The 16,958-nt window shown below is 43.0% G+C and overlaps 1 protein-coding gene across 1 annotated transcript in view; it reads left to right on the top strand.

The window, feature by feature from the left end:
- LOC137342404 (seizure 6-like protein) overlaps window positions 1-16,958 on the top strand; it is a 199,163-nt gene that overhangs the window by 141,528 nt on the left and 40,677 nt on the right. Inside the window, exons 5-7 of the mRNA XM_068006333.1 lie at window positions 719-904; window positions 2,019-2,187; window positions 13,645-13,811. Of these exons, the coding sequence (XP_067862434.1) occupies window positions 719-904; window positions 2,019-2,187; window positions 13,645-13,811 (522 nt within the window). The remainder of the gene's footprint in view (window positions 1-718; window positions 905-2,018; window positions 2,188-13,644; window positions 13,812-16,958) is intronic.

The raw sequence follows: 16,958 nt of genomic DNA on the forward strand, positions 1-16,958 counted from the left end.
CAAAATTCTCTAGATTTGGTTCAAGCCTTCTATTTAGTGAGACTCAATAGGAATGGATTGTTTCCATGCAAGATTAAATCAGAACTATGCAAATATTCAGCAGACAAGTTATTGGTGACCTGAGTCCAGTTAGCGAGACTACCTGTGGTGGTCAGTCTCCATTAAGCAAAAATGGTGCAAAACTAATTCCCCATTCTAAGTAACAAACATCAAAGAGATATTGCAATGCTGCCATGCACATTGCTTAGGTCCTGCCATCTCCTCTTTCTCCCAAGGCCAAGGACATGGACCCCAGTTTATCCAGCTTAGAATGATGAAAGGCTGAGTGAACCCTACCAGGATTCAAACCCAGGAACTTCTCGATCCGTTTGGCTTTTAACAACTAAGCTACCAGACCTCTTACCAATCTATAAGGCCCATTGTAGCCAGCAGATATTGGGTTTCTACATTGCTTGAACCCAGTCTGTAATTTTACTGTTAGATTCTGTTTTCGACTTTGTTGCATTGCATAGTTTTTTGTGATTATTAAGCCTATAATGGTGATCCTCGAATTTTCCTGTCAAACCGAATTTCATAGTTGATGTTTGTTCACTATCTGTGTGTTAACCTGTTCTTCCCTTTCCTCAATGCAGTGCAGTTAATGTTATTCATATTAATAAGTACCAAGGGCTAATTGAGTATAGAGGAGCGGCTTCAGTGTGACTCTGTCTTTTTGCAGTATTCATGCTGAGCTGCAATTTTCCCCGGAGGCCAGACTATGGAGATGTATCTGTGTTGGATCTGCATGCTGATGGGACTGCACACTTCCGTTGTAACCCTGGTTACCAACTGCAGGGACTGCAAACACTGTCCTGCATGAATGCATCAAAACCACACTGGAGCACCAAGGAGCCAACCTGTCAAGGTAAACACACAGGCGAAGTCTACGTCCAGATGCAACTAATTCTTTTTATAGACTTTTCCATTTATTTCTCCCCCCTTTCCTTCATAAAGGTTCCATGCTTCTCCATTTTACCTTCCCAAACATTAAATACTGTGAAGGACCTTTTCTTGCCCTTTTAAATTTTCTCTTAATATTTCTCACAGTCAAATCAACATGACTTACAATAGTGAATCTTTACTTAGAACTAATAATTTCCTTCTCCTTTCTCCCACTAACCCCCCCCCCCCCCACCTTCTCCTAAAAGTGATGTCTTCATTGGAGGGGTACAGTTCTACAGGTTTGCCCACCCCACCTAAGTGGCCTTTCTTCATGTGTGAGTGTAGACGACAAATGCTGACAGACTATTTTATCATGGAGGGTATCACAACCAAGCCCATTCCTGCCCCCACAACATCCAACATGCACACGCACACACACACACATATATAGATCTGGATAGCACAGGGGTGGAAATGATGGTATCCCACTATGACCTAATGGGTGAAGATGTTGCCTGGTGTGGTATTTGAGACAAGGAAAGCCCCACGTTCAATCCTCTGTACCAAGATAGTTGTGCTCAACCAAGGTACTGATCTGGGAGCTACCATTGGCCTCAGTGCCACTGCGTTATGGAAAGGATAAAAAAAAAAATCAGCTAAGGTTCCTGTTCTTGATTACTATCCAGTGTGGAAAGTGTGTGGTGGTAATGTTGACTTTGTGCAATAGTGTATAACGGGCGATAGCAAATCGACAGAGATGTAAAACGGGCAGCCAACTCACTATCACTCATTTTACACCATCGCACAAAGTCAAAATTGACCCCCTGTATGTGTGGTGTTGTGCGAGAACATGCTCAGACTTGGCTGTGATGCCCTCCATGGTTAAATAGCCTGCTGACACTCATACTTGAAGAACAGCTACTTACGTGCTGCAGTCGAAGGCTGTCTGAAACTGTGGAACCGCAGTCCTGCAAATCAGAGCATTCATAAGGATGGAGTGAAAAACTGGGCAATAAAACATTCACTGTTTATGTGACAGATGATAGTCTTCCTATCTTATATACACTGTTTCTCTCTTGCTCTCTTTCTCTCCTTAGCACTCTGTGGCGGAGCTATATCAAATGCCACCATAGGTAGAGTACTGTCACCCAATTATCCAGCAAACTACAGCAACAACTTAACCTGTACTTGGATAATCAACGGCACCAAAGGCCAAAAGTTCCACATGCACTTTGAAAAGGTGTCCCTTGCTGGAAAGGGAGACAGGTAAGGATGTGTCCTGGGACATTATTCTTCTTCCGCCTCATTTCAACCTTCTGGTACTATGATTCAGGCCAATAAGTAAAGATGTTCCATCACGGTAATTCATGTACAAAAATACAATCTTGGCACTTTATTGTCAGATATCAACCAAGGAGCTCACTGAGCTATGCTGAACAAAGAGAGTTAGGCTATCCCGTTGTATCGCTGACCTTTTGTTTTGACATGCAGATCATTTGCATTGGTTATTGATAAGGAAACACAAATTTATTTAGAAGTAACACCATGAACAGTGGGGTCAGCACTGAAAGGCACCTGTGTATGCGATCTCGAGATAACTCTTGGGACCTCCAGGGTAATTGTGATCAGAAAGATTTGCTCGTGTGGAGGGTAAACACCAACTGGTTGGGCCGAATGTCCTGGTTCCACGTTGTAACTTCTAAATATTTCTATGTAAAACTGTGGGGTGAGTTTCTATGGGACGGCGATGGGTGGTTCTCTCTTTGTTCAGTATAATGTGATTCCTTTATTTAAAAAGGGAGATGTAACCAGTCCAGGGAATTATAGACCAATTAGCTTAACATCAGTGGTAGGAAAGATAAAGGAATCCTTTCTCAAAGATGTAATATAAAAATATCTAGAAACCGAAAATATAATAAAGAATAGTCAGCACAGATTTCAAAAGGGAAGGTCATGTTTGACCAAACTTATTGAATTCTTTGAAGAAATAACAAAAAGGGTAGACAAGGGTAATATAGCAGATGTAATATATTTGGATTTTCAAAAGGCCTTCAATAAAGTAGACTCCTGACTAAGGTCAGAGCATGTGGAGTCAGGGGACAAGAAGCAGAATGGATAGCAAGCTGGATACAAAACAGAAAACAGAGAGTAGATGCTAAATGTAGTTACACAGATTGGCAAAAGGTTCATTGCTGGGACCACTGCTGTTCGCTATTTACATAAATGATTTAGACTCGGGAATCGGAAGTACAATTAACTATACAGTATTAACCATACAAGTATAGTTAGTATTAACAAGTATAGTTAATACTGAGGAGGACTGCAACAAAATACAGGAAGACATTAATAAACTTGCAGAATGGGCGTGCAATTGGCAAATGAATTTCAATATAGATAAGTGAGGTTTTGCATTTTGGTAGGAAGAATAAGGGAGCCACATAGTGCTTGAATAATAAGAGTCTAAATGGGGTAGAGAAGCAGAGGTATCTGGGGATACAGAAACACAAATCACTAAAAGCAGCGATGCAGGTTAATAAGGCCATAAAAAAAAGCAAACCAAGCACTGGAGTTCATTTCTAGAGGGATAGAATCGAAAAGCAGATAAGTTATGTTAAACTTGTATAGATCATTGGTTAGACCACACTTGGAGTGTTGTGAACAGTTCTGGTCTCCATATTATAGAAAGGACATAGAGGCACTGGAGAAACTGCAAAAAAGATTTACTCGAATGATACCAGAACTGAGAGGTTCTACCTATCAGGAAAGATTGAGCAGGCTCTAGAAAAGAGAAGACTGAGGGGTGACCTGATAGAGGTCTTTAAGATTATGAAAGGGTTTGATAGGGTAGATGCAGAGAAGATCTTTCCACTTGCAGGGGAGACCAGAACTAGTGGGCCATAAATATAAAATAGTCACTAATAAATGTAATCGGGAATTCAGGAGAAACTTCTTTACCCAGACAATGGTTAGAATGTGGAGCTCTCTACCACATGGAGTGGTTGAGGCGAATAGCATAGATGCATTTAAGGGGAAGCTAGATAAACACATGAGAGAGAAAGGAATTGAAGGATTTGCTGATATGGTTAGGGAGGGAGGAGGCTCGTGTGGAGCATAAACACCAGCATGGACCTGTTGGGCCGACTGGCCTGTTTCTGTGCTGTACATTCTATGTAATCTATCTAATACCTCAGTGAGTTCCTTGGTAGTTATCTGACAGTAAAGTATCAACATTATATTTTTATATAAGAGAGAGTATTAAGTGTTACAGAATTTATTTTTTTGATAATAGAGTTACTGACCAGTAGAGGGTTTTTTTTCTGAAATAATTCTAAGTATGCAGGCATTATATTGCAGTTGAATGACGGTGAATTCATGCATGTGGCAAGCAGAGCCATTAGTCGAGGAGATACTGAATTTTTTATAGTGAGGGAATTACATGCTTTGTTGAACACTCCTGCTTCATTTTTGTAAATTTTCCCTTAAAACCAAGCTAAAAATGGGCTTAAACTCTGGAGGAAGAAAAAGCTTCTTGAGAAAAGTCGTTTATAATTTTTGATCATGATTTGATTGTTAGCTCATTATATTTTTGATGATCACACACCTGGAAGATACAATTAAGCCTTTACAACAACAACAACTTGCATTTATATAGCACCTTTAACATAGTAAAACGGCCCAGGGCGCTTCACAGGAGTGATTATCAAACAAAATCTGACACCGGGCCACGTAAGGAGATATTAGGACAGGTGACCAAAATCTTGGTCAAAGAGGTAGGTTTTAAGGAGTGTCTTAAAAGGAGGAGAGAGAGGTAGAGAGGTTTAGGGATGGAATTCCAGAGGTTAGAGCCTAAGCAGCTGAAGGCATGAACATCAATGGTGGAGCAAAGAAAATTGGGGATGTGCAAGAGGCCAGAATTGAAGGAGCACAGAGATCCTAGAGGTCTCTGGTAGCTGGAAGATCCAGGGAAACTCCTGTCTCCCAGGGCAGACCAGTTTTATAGCTCATGGACTGAAAGTAACACTAAAAGTATAGCAATGAAGTTACTTAAACACCAGGAATAACTTCATTACTGTATTATTAACCATTAAAGGCTTAAATAAACACTGAAACAAATGTTCATGTAGGAATAAAGCCATTAAAATATTTTATTTGTGTTTTATTCTTGTTGAGTATTTTCTCCGCCAATCTTTTCATTTCCCATTTTATATTTTAATTTTAATTTTATTATTTTTATAGCTAATATATTTAAACCTTTCTTTCTGCTTTTTGAAAATTTTTAAATCGCTCTCTTCCATTTTTTTCTGCTGCCTACTTGCTGTCACTGCCCATTTCGGGACTAACTAAGAGCAACTTAATAAAAATGGCCATCTATTTGGTTTCCTCCAGCTAATGAAATGACAACATCTTAAGCCCTTGGAGAGGGTGAAGAGGAGCCTTAACACAATGAGGGACTTTGGTTATCTAGAGAGACTGAAGAAGCTGGGATTGTTCTCCTTAGAGCCGGGAAGGATAAGAGAAAATTTAATAGAGTTGTTCAAAATTATGAAGGGTTTTGGTAGAGTAAATAAGGAGAAAATATTTCCACTGGCAGGAGGGTCAGTAACCAGAGGACACAGATTTAAGATAATTGGCAAAAGAAGCAGAAGGGAGATGAGGAGAAATTTTTTAACGCAGTCAGTTGTTATGATTTTTTAAAATTTGTTCTTGGGATGTGGGCGTCGCTGGCAAGACCAGCATTTATTGTGGTGGTGAGCCGCCTTCTTGAACCGCTGCAGTCTGTGAGGTGAAGGTTCTCCCACAGTGCTGTTAGGTAGGGAGTTCCAGGATTTTGACCCAGCGACGATGAAGGAACGGCGATATATTTCCAAGTCGGGATGGTGTGTGACTTGGAGGGGAACGTGCAGGTGGTGTTGTTCCCATGTGCCTGCTGCCCTTGTCCTTCTAGGTGGTAGAGGTCGCGGGTTTGGGAGATGCTGTCGAAGAAGCCTTGGCGAGTTGCTGCAGTGCATCCTGTGGATGGTACACACTGCAGCCATGGTGCACCGGTGGTGAAGGGAATGAATGTTTAGGGTGGTGGATGGGATGCCAATCAAGTGGGCTGCTTTGTCCTGGATGGTGTCGAGCTTCTTGAGCTTTGTTGGAGCTGCACTCATCCAGGCAAGTGGAGAGTATTCCATCACACACCTGACTTGTGCCTTGTAGATGGTGGAAAGGCTTTGGGGAGTCAGGAGGTGAGTCACTCACCGCAGGATACACAGCCTCTGACCTGCTCTTGTAGCCACAGTATTTATGTGGCTGGTCCAGTTAAGTTTCTGGTCAATGGTGACCCCCAGGATGTTGATGGTAGGGGATTCGGCAATGGTAATGCTGTTGAATGTCAAGGGGAGGTGGTTAGACTCTCTTGTTGGAGATGGACATTGCCTGGCACTTGTCTGGCACAAATGTTACTTGCCATTTATCAGTCCAAGCCTGGATGTTGTCCAGGTCTTGCTGCATGCGAGCATGGACTGCATGATCTAGAATGCACTGCCTGAAAGGGTGGTGGAAGCAGATTCAATAGTAACTTTCAAAAGGGAATTGGATAAATACTTGAAGGCAAAAAATTTGCAGGGCTACGGGGAAAGGGCAAGGGATTGGGAATAATTGGATTGCTCTTTAAAGGGACTGGCACAGGCAGAATGGGCCAAATGGCCTCCTTCTGTACTGTATGATCCTATGATTGACAGGATTACATCATAAATGTGACCCTGTCAATCTAATTTCTCAGGGTCAAATCCTGAAAAGGCTGCTGCCAACGAATATACTGGCCATATGCGGCAACTGGCTCATGGCTCATTGAACATTGAACTGCTGCCAGCTTCCACTTGCATAGCATTGTTAAAGATAGAAACAAGCTGCTAGTGCTTGGGAGGGTCCAGTGAATTCTCTTTGTAGCTTTCTGCTGCTCATCTGCGCGGTGTAGTCAGACTGCATTTACATAAGAAATAGGAGCAGGAGTAGGCCTTATGGCCCCTCCAGCCTGCTCCGCCAATCAATAAGATAATGGCTGATCTTCGACCTCAACTCCACTTTCCTGCCCGATCCCCATATCCCTTGATTCCCTTAGTGTCCAAAAATCTATCAATCTCAGTCTTGAATATACTCAACGACTGATCATCCACAGCCGCCTGGGGTAGAGAATTCCAAATATTCAAAACCCTCCGAGTGAAGAAATTTTTCCTCATCTCAATCCTAAATGGTTGACCTCTTAACTTGAGACTATTGATTTAAAGGGTAGGTGCACAAGAATTATCCATCGGGGCTTCAAACTACAAATAGCTTTGTAATGTACCGCAAGCAACTACAAGGAAATGTTTGCACTTTGTCAATTGAAGCAGATGCTCTTATCATCTGAGATCGTCATTTGGTTTCACTGTGGGTTCTCTCATTCATATCTCATTTACATCTTGCTAGCTTGACAATACGAGCTCCAGCAGCATTTCATGGTTGGGTCACTTACACAGCGATCTGCTATTCATACTTTTCTCTTACTGAAGTGTTTGGGTTACAGCCAGCCTTACTAATATAAGGCCCCTCCCCGAACCACTCACCCCCCCACCGTCCCCCAGACACAGATATACGCGTGCGCGCACACACACACACACAAACACACACGTTAAAGGCCGCATCTGGAATATACCTTTGTTCAACATGTTGACCGGAGGTCACCAGTTACGGTTATTGGCTTAGTACAAAGACGAGACGAGTCAATTCTCTCTTAATTCTCAATTCGCTTTATTAACGTTGTTAGGTCATGTACATATAGCTTATACGTCTGGTTAGATATAGGCATGCAGTTTACAGCAGGTTATACAGTTTTATACCCAAACTAGGATTTAAACGCACACCCACTAGGTTTCTCTGACACTCCCTGAGTGGTCACAGAATAAAAAGGATACTATATTACCCGGAAAGGAGAGCTGACGCTGGCCAGGCGTTCCGTTCTCTCTCTCTTGACGTCGTCTCCACGTCCCTGACGTGGGGTCTTCCACTTCCGCGATGGTTAGTCTCTGGAGTCTCGCACACACTGGCACCAAGCCTGCAATGCTTCATTCTTATTCCCAAGTCTTAACTCTTCGAGTGGTGTTGTCTTTCTCCTGTTGGCTTAGATTTGCTTGAGTAGTCGGTGTCATCCCCTGATTGGCTCTGTTCCAAGGGGTTAGGTAGCATCACCTCATTACTCCTTTCCTAAGTAAGGACTGGTGTCTCATCACAGCCCCTTTGTCTCTTAGAAGCATAGCTAATTCAAACCAGTTCAGGCCAGCTCAGACCAGTGACTGAACTCCAGGTGACTTCAGTTCAAAAGTTACTTTTGCCTGAGTGTTAGCAATTCGGAATAAACTCAGTAGTATTTTTTGCAGCCCCTGGCCAACAAACATAATGCAGAGGAATGAGGACGGCCAACTAATTCTCAATGAGCTATTCATCAGAACATTCACTGAGCCTTGTCTAGTTATTTTTCCAATATGGCTCCCATTTCTGTTATTGCTGCCAACATGAATTGTGTGACAAAATTATTCAATGCTGTCGTAGCTGCAGCAGTATAAAAATGGCCTTAAGCGAGACTTGCACTTTGGCTCTCAGTGTGGACTAGTTTGCCAATCTGAGGCTGTTGAGAGAATGAGGCAAAACTGGACAGAGAGCAGCAAGTGTTCCATTGCTGAATATCACCCCCTACGGATGATGTGGAGAAGCATCTGGCCTCTAATCAACATCTCTACACCATTGGAACTGGGAACTCAATATGGGCTATATTATCCTTCTGGTGCAAGAAAAGGATTCATCACCTTTTGTTGTTATATAAGGACCTGCTTACAAAACAGCAGAAGCGTGCAATATTTAAACAGGCAATTTCATCTAATTGGCAGGATTGGGCAAAATTAATCATAATACACCTGTAGCAATGATCCTTTCACACTTCTTGAGCAGCTAATGAGCCACTCAACCTGTTTATAAAAAGTAATTAACACTTTGTGAATCCTCTCTGTGGAGAGTTCAATACTTTTGCAAGATGACTGAGTAGCAAGGAAGGAAAGCCTATTTCATGGAGTAGGTTCTCCTTGTCCTAGCGGTCTGTGCAATGAAGAAGTAGCAAGAACTTATTAATGTGGGAGTACAACCGCCTCCCCCTACCTCCCCACCACCAAAAGAAGAGATGGGGGAGGCAAGATGACCAAAGATACACAAGTAATGTGAACTGAAGTGTCCACCACTCTTAGAGTCTGGTGGAAGGTTGAACAGAATTTGCATGAAAAGAGCACAAGAGTAACAGGAAAAGTGATCCAACCTTGGCTAACTAGAGAAGTTAAGGATAGTATTAGATTAAACCAATAGAACCAGGCTGCATATAGAAAGTTCAGAGGGGAAGTGAAAAAGGAACTAAGAGGGGCAAAGAGAGAGTATGAGAATAGACTGGTGGCCAACATAAATGGGAATCCAATAGTCTTCTATAGGCATGTAAACAGTAAATGGATAATAAGAGGAGGGGTGGGGCCGATTAGGGACCAAAATGGAGATCTATTCATGGAGGCAGAGGGCATGGCCGAAGTACTAAATGAGTACCTTACATCTGTCTTTACCAAGGAATAAGATGCTGCCAGAATTTCAGTGAAGGAGGATGTAGTTGAGATACTGGATGGGCTAAAAATTGATAAAGAGGAGGTACTGGAAAGGCTAGCTGTACTTAGTAGATAAGTCACCGGTCCGGATGGAATGCATCTTAGGCTGCTGAGGGAAGTAAGGTTGGAAATTATGGAGGTACTGGCCATAACCTTCCAAACATCCTTAGATACGGGGGTGATGCCAGAGGTCTGGAGAATTGCGAATGTTACACTCGTGTTCAAAAAAGGGTGTAAGGATAAACCCAGCAACTACAGGCCAGTCAGTTTAACCTCGATGGTGGGGAAACTTTTAGAAACCATAATCCGGGACAGAATTAGCAGTCACTTGGACAAATGTGGATTGATTAAGGAAAGCCAGCACAGATTTGTTAAAGGCAAATCGTTTTTAACTCACTTGATTGAGTTTTTTGATGAGGTAACAGAGAGGGTAGATGACGGCAATGCAGTTGATGTGGTTTATATGGACTTTCAAAAGGCGTTTGATAAAGTGCCGCATAATAGGCTTGTCATCAAGATTGAAGCCCATGGAATAAAAGGGGCAATAGCAGCATGGATACAGAATTGGCTAAGTAACAGGAAACAGAGGGTAGTGGTAAATGGATGTTTTTCGGACTGGAGGGAGGCGTACAGTAGTGTTCCCCATGGATCGGTACTAGGACCACTGCTTTTCTTGATATATATTAATGACTCGGAATTGGGTGTAAGGGGCACAATTTCAAAATTTGCAGAAGATACAAAACTTGGAAGTGTAGTGAACAGTGAGGAGGATAGTGATAGACTTCAAGAGGGTATAGACAGGCAGATTAAATTTAATGCAGAAAAATGCGAAGTGATACATTTTGGTAGGAAGAACGAGGAGAGGCAATATAAACTAGAGGGCACAATTCTAAAAGGGGTACAGGAGCAGAGAGATCTGGGGGTATATGTACACAAATCATTGAAGATGGCAGGGCAGGTTGAAAAAGTGGTTAAAAAAGCATACGGGATCCTGGGCTTTATAAACAGAGGCATAGAGTACAAAAACAAGGAAATCATGATGAACCTTTATAAAACACTGGTTCGGCCACAACTGGAGTATTGTGTCCAGTTCTGGGCACTGCACTTTAGGAAAGATGCGGAAGAGATTTACTAGAATGATTCCAGGGATAAGGGACTTTGGTTACATGGATAGACTGGAGAAGCTGGGGTTGTTCTCCTTGGAAGAGAGAGGGTTGAGAGTAGATTTGATAGAGGTATTCAAAATCATGAAGGGTCTAGACAAAGTAGATGGAGAGAAACTGTTCCCATTGGCGGAAGGGTCAAGAACCAGAGGACATAGATTTAAGGTGATTGGCAAAAGAACGAAAGGTGATATGAGGGAAAACTTTTTTACACTGTGCGTGATTAGGATCTGGAATGCACTGCCGGGGTGTGTGGGGGGGTGGGTGGTGATGGAGGCAGATTCAATCATGGCTTTCAAAAGGGAACTGGATAAGTACTTGAAAGGAAAAAATTTGCAGGGCTATGGGGATAGGGCAGGTGAGTGGCACTAGCTGGATTGCTCTTACATGGAGCCGGCAGACTCGATGGGCCGAATTGCCTCCTTCCATGCTGTAACCTTTCTATGATTCTATGAAAAGAAGAGGCTTATGATGTTGCCAAGAAGAGTAGTAAGCCTGAGGATTGGGAGGGTTTTAGAAATGAGCAAAGGATAACCAAGAAATTGATAAAAGAGGGAGAATATTGAATATGAGATTAAACTAGCAAGAAATATAAAAACAGATTGTAAGAGCTTCTACAAGTATATAAAAAGGAAGAGATTAGTGAAAATAAACATGTGTCCCTGAGAGGCAGAGATAGGAGAAATTATAATGGGGAATAAGGAAATGGCAGAGACGTTAAACAAATATTTTATATCTATCTTCACAGTAGAAGATGCAAAAAACATACCAGAAATCGTGGGGAACCAAGGGTTTAATGAGAGGGAGGAACTTAAAGTGAATAAGATTAGTAATGAAAAAGTTTTAGAAAAATGAATAGGACTAAAAGCCATCAAATCCCCTGGACCCGATGGCCTACATCCTAAGGTTTTAAAAGAGGAGGCTGCAGAGATAGTGGATGCATTGGTTTTGATCTTCCAGAATTCCCAAGATTCTAGAAAGGTCCCCGTGGATTGGACGGTAGCAAATGTAACCCTGCTATTCAAGAAAGGAGGGAGAGAGAAAACAGGGAACTACAGGCCAGTTAGCCTGACATCAGTAGTAGGGAAAATGCTAGAATCTATTATTAAGAACATAGTAACAGGGCACTTAGAAAATCATAATATGATTAGGCAGAGTCAGCACAGTTTTATGAAAGGGAAATCATGTTTGACTAATCTATTAGAGTTTTTTGAGGGTGTAACTAGCAGGGTAGATAAAGGAGAACCAGTGGATGTAGTATATTTGGATTTTCAAAAGGCATTCGATAAGGTGCCACATAAGATGTTGTTACATCAGATTAGGGCTCATGGGGTTGGGGTAATATATTAGTATGGATTGAGGATTGGTTAACGGACAGAAAACAGAGAGTAGGAATAAAAGGGTCATTTTCAGGTTGGCAGGTTGTAACTAGTGGAGTGTCACAGGGATCGGTGCTTGGGCCTCAGATATTTACAATCTATATTAATGACTTAGATGAAGGAACCAAGTGTAATGTATCCAAGTTTGCTGACGATACAAAGCTAGGTGGGAAAGTAAGCTGTGAGGAGGACGCAAAGAGTCTGCAAAGGGATATCGACAGGTTAAGTGTCACTTAACCTGTCGATATCTGCAAGAAGGTGGCAGATGGAGTATAAAGTGCGAAAATGTGAGGTTATTCACTTTGGTAAGAAAAATGGAGAAATGGTATATTTTTTAAAAGGTGAGAAACTATTAAATGTTGGTATTCAGAGGGATTTAGGTGTCCTTGTACACGAAACACAGAAAGTTAACATGCAGGTACAGCGAGCAATTAGAAAGGCAAATGGTGTGTTGGCCTTTATTGCAAGGGGGTTGGAGTACGAGAGTAAGGAAGTCTTCCTGGAACTATACGGGGCTTTGGTGAGACCACACCTGGAGTATTATGTACAGTTTTGGTCTCTTTATCTAAGAAAGGATATACTTGCCTTAGAGGGAGTGCAACGAAGGTTCACTAGATTGATTCCTGGGATGAGAGGTTTGTCCTGTGTGGAAAGATTGATTAGATTGGGCCTATACTCTCTGGCGTTTAGAAGGACGAGAGGTGACCTCATTGAAACATATAAGATTCTAAGAGGGCTTGACAGGGTAGATGCTGAGAGAATGTTTCCCCTGGCTGGAGAGTCCAGAACTAGGGAACATAGTCTCAGGATAAGGGGTCAGACATTTAGCACTGAGATAAGGAGGAATTTCTTCACTCAGAGGGTCGTGACTATTTGGAATTCTCTACCCCAGAGAGCTGTGGATGCTGAGTCATTGAGTATATTCAAGACTGGGATCGATAGATTTTTGGACTCTAAGGGAATCAAGTGACATGGGGATAGGGCAGGAAAGTGGAGTTGAGGTTGAAGATCAGCTATGATCTAATTGAATGGCGGAGCAGGCTCGAGGGGCTTTATGACCTACTACTGCTCCTATTTCTTATGTTCGTATGTTTCAGTTCAGCTGACTAACACCAGGAACAACCTGGAATTCAATACTGGCATTATGTTTATATCTCACCCTCCACCTTGTGTAATTCTACAGGAGTTTCTCATGAATGACCTTTAACAAGGCCTTAACAATTAAAAACCTGTTTTATCCTGCTAATTTACATGATTTTATTTGGAACATAGAGCAATCCTCAGAGCAGCATCAAACTTGGATGAATAATTCATTAGCATTTTCTGTTTATACACAGATACTTTACACTAAGTTTAGGGAACGGAAGAAAATATGGTGACTCTTTGGTGGAACCACGGATCTGAGCCTTTGTCCTGCCGTTCCTTGATGTGCTATATTAGAGCTTCAGCGTACTGCTTGACTGCAGCAGACTGGATGTTACAGAGTGGTTTAACCTTTATTCTATTTTCTCCTTTATTGATTAGACTGATTGTCCACAGCGGAGAGGATGCCACCTCATCAGCCATATATGATTCTTTAAAGAATGAGTACTTCCCACTGGAAGGTTTGATCAGCAATGGGCACTTTGTCCGGATTGAATTCACCTCTGATGAAACTAAGACAGCGGGCGGGTTCAATATTCGATATGAAGGTACCTGTCATTTCAAATCCTACTGTCATGGGCTAGAAAAGGAGGCCAGTATATGGGCAGAATGTTTCTTTTTTCTCACTCATTGCAACTGGGGAGGAGTGGAAATTCTACCCAGTTCTATAGCGCAAGGTACCAGGATTCAAACCCAATCTTGGAAGGAGTGCAGCGCAGATTCGCCAGAATGCCACCAGGACTCCAAGGGTTAATTTTATGAGGCGAGATTACATAATCTCGGCTTGTACTCGCGGAAATATAGAAGATTGAGGTTTCTAGAATTGTGTAAGGAATTGATACGGTAGATAGAGAGAACCTTTTTCCGCTGGTGGGGGAGTCTAGGACAAGGGGACATAACCTTAAAATCAGAGCCAGGCCACTCAGGAGAGAAGTTAGGAAACATTTCATCGCCACAAAAGGTGATAGAAGTGTGGAACCCTCTCCCACAAAAAGCAGTAGATGCTCGCTCAATTAATAATTTTAAATCTGAGAGCGATAGATTTTTGCTAGCCAAGGGCATTAAGGGATAGGGAGCCAAGGCGGGTGGATGGAGTTCGGATACAGACCAGCCATGATCTCATTGCATGGCGGAACAGGCTCGAGGGGCGGAATGGCCTGCACCTGTTCCTATCTTTTTACGTTCCTATGGATGACAGTGTGAAAATACTCTAGATGAGGGTATTACCATAATGGCACTGCCACTTCAAACAGTAAAATTAATGCATTGAGACCACCTGTCAAGTGGACAGCACAAGGAAATGGTGAAATGCTGAGATAAATAAAAGAAAATGGAAGCAACAATTAGAATTGTTTTTCAGTGGAAGCGAGATTGACCCTTTACTCCTCTGTTGAGATTCGAACAGTTTTTATATGAGAAATAAAATTGTGGCCAATTTTTCAATGCTTAATGAACAGATAATAGGGCAAATTTTGTGACTTAATACTCCCAGCATAGAGCGTCCATTCATTTTAACGGGCAGAAAATCATGTGGTCATCAATCGGGCGTGTTGAGCTGTGTCCCTGGAACAAAGGTCTGCGCTCCCGGCAGATAGGGCTCCTCATTGTAAGCACACATTGGGAACATTGACCTTACATAGTTAGAGAAAATACAAACAGAAAATGCTGGAAATACACAGCAGCTCCTGAAAAGAGAAAGGACAGGTTAATGTAATCTCTTTGATAGATGAGCGAGCTCCTATAGAGGATTGACCGAAACAAATAAAAGCAAGGCAGGAGCAAAAGGCGAAAGTGAAAAGTCAGGTAGGGCTTCAAAAAAGGACTTGCATTTATATAGCGCCTTTCACGACCTCAGGACGCCCCAAAGCTTTACAGCCAATGAAGTACTTTTGAAGTGTAGTCACTGTTGTAATGTAGGAAACGTGGCAGCCAATTTACACACAGCAAGGTCCCACAAACAGCAACGTGATCATGATCAGATAATCTGTCTTTTAGTGATGTTGCACGAGGGATAAATATTGGCCAGGACACCGGGGAGAACTCCCCTGCTCTTCTTCAAAATAGTGCCACTGGATCTTTTACCTCCACCGGAGAGAGCAGATGGGGCCTTGTTTTTTTTTATTCAATCATGGGACGTGGGTGTCGCTGGCAAGGCCAGCATTTATTGCCCATCCCTAATTGCCCTTGAAAAGGTGGTGGTAAGCCGCCTTCTTGAACCGCTGTAGTCCGTGTGGTGAAGGTTCTCCCACAGTGCTGTTAGGTAGGGCGTTCCACGATTTTGACCCAGCGACGATGAAGGAACGGCGATATATTTCCAAGTCGGGATGGTGTGTGACTTGGAGGGGAACATGCAGGTGATGTTGTTCCCATGTGCCTGCTGCCGTTGTCCTTCTAGGTGGTAGAGGCCACGGGTTTGGGAGGTGCTGTCGAAGAAGCCTTGGCGAGTTGCTGCAGTGCATCTTGTAGATGGTACACACTGCGGCCACAGTGCACCGGTGGTGGAGGGAGTGAATGTTTAAGGTGGTGGATGGGGTGCCAATCAAGCAGGCTGCTTTGTCCTGGATGGTGTCGAGCTTCTTGAGTGTTGTTGGTGTTGCACTCATCCAGGCAAGTGGAGAGTATTCCATCATACTCCTGACTTGTGCCTTGTAGATGGTGAAAAGGCTTTGGGGATTCAGGGGGTGAATCACTCACTGCAGAATACCCAGCCTCTGACCTGCTCTTGTAGCCACAGTATTTATGTAGCTGGTCCAGACAAGTTTCTGGTCAATGGTGACCCCCCCAAGATGTTGATGGTGGGGGATTCAGCAATGGTAATGCCATTGAATGTCAAGGGGAGGTGGTTCGACTCTCTCTTGTTGGAGATGGTCATTGCCTGGCACTTGTCTGGTGCATGTGTTACTTGCCCCTTATCAGCCCAAGCCTGGATGTTGTCCAGGTCTTGCTGCATGTCGGCACAGACTGCTTCATTACCTGCGGGGTTGCGAATGGAACTGAACAGTGTGCAATCATCAGCAAACATCCCCATTTCTGACCTTATGATGGAGAGAAGGTCATTGATGCAGCAGCTGAAAATAGTTGGGCCTAGGACACTGCCCTGAGGAACTCCTGCAGCAATGTCCTGGGGCTGAGATGATTGGCCTCCAACAACCACTACCATCTTCCTTTGTGCTAGGTATGACTCCAGCCACTGGAGAGTTTTCCCCCTGATTCCCATTGACTTCAATTTTATTGGGGTTCCTTGATGCCACACTCGGTCAAATGCTGCCTTGATGACAAGGGCAGTCACTCTCACCTCACCTATGGAATTCAGCTCTTTTGTCCATGTTTGGACGAAGGCTGTAATGAGCCGAGTGGTCCTGGCGGAACCCAAACTGAGCATTTGTGAGCAGGTTATTGGTGTGTGAGTGCCATTTGATAGCACTGTCGACGACACCTTCCATTACTTTGCTGATGATTGAGAGTAGACTGATGGGGCGGTAATTGGCAGGATTGGACTTGTCCTGCTTTTTGTGGACAGGACATACCTGGGCAATTTTCTACATTGTCAGGTAGATGCCAGTGTTGTAGCTGTACTGGAACAGCTTGGCTAGAGGCACAGCTGGTTCTGGAGCACAAGTCTTCAGCACTACAGCCGGGATGTTGTCGGGGCCCATAGCTTTTGTTGTATCCAGTGCACTCAGCCATTTCTTGAT

Source organism: Heptranchias perlo, chromosome 25 (assembly GCF_035084215.1).
Source record: "Heptranchias perlo isolate sHepPer1 chromosome 25, sHepPer1.hap1, whole genome shotgun sequence".
In the NCBI taxonomy this organism is placed as follows: domain Eukaryota; kingdom Metazoa; phylum Chordata; class Chondrichthyes; order Hexanchiformes; family Hexanchidae; genus Heptranchias; species Heptranchias perlo.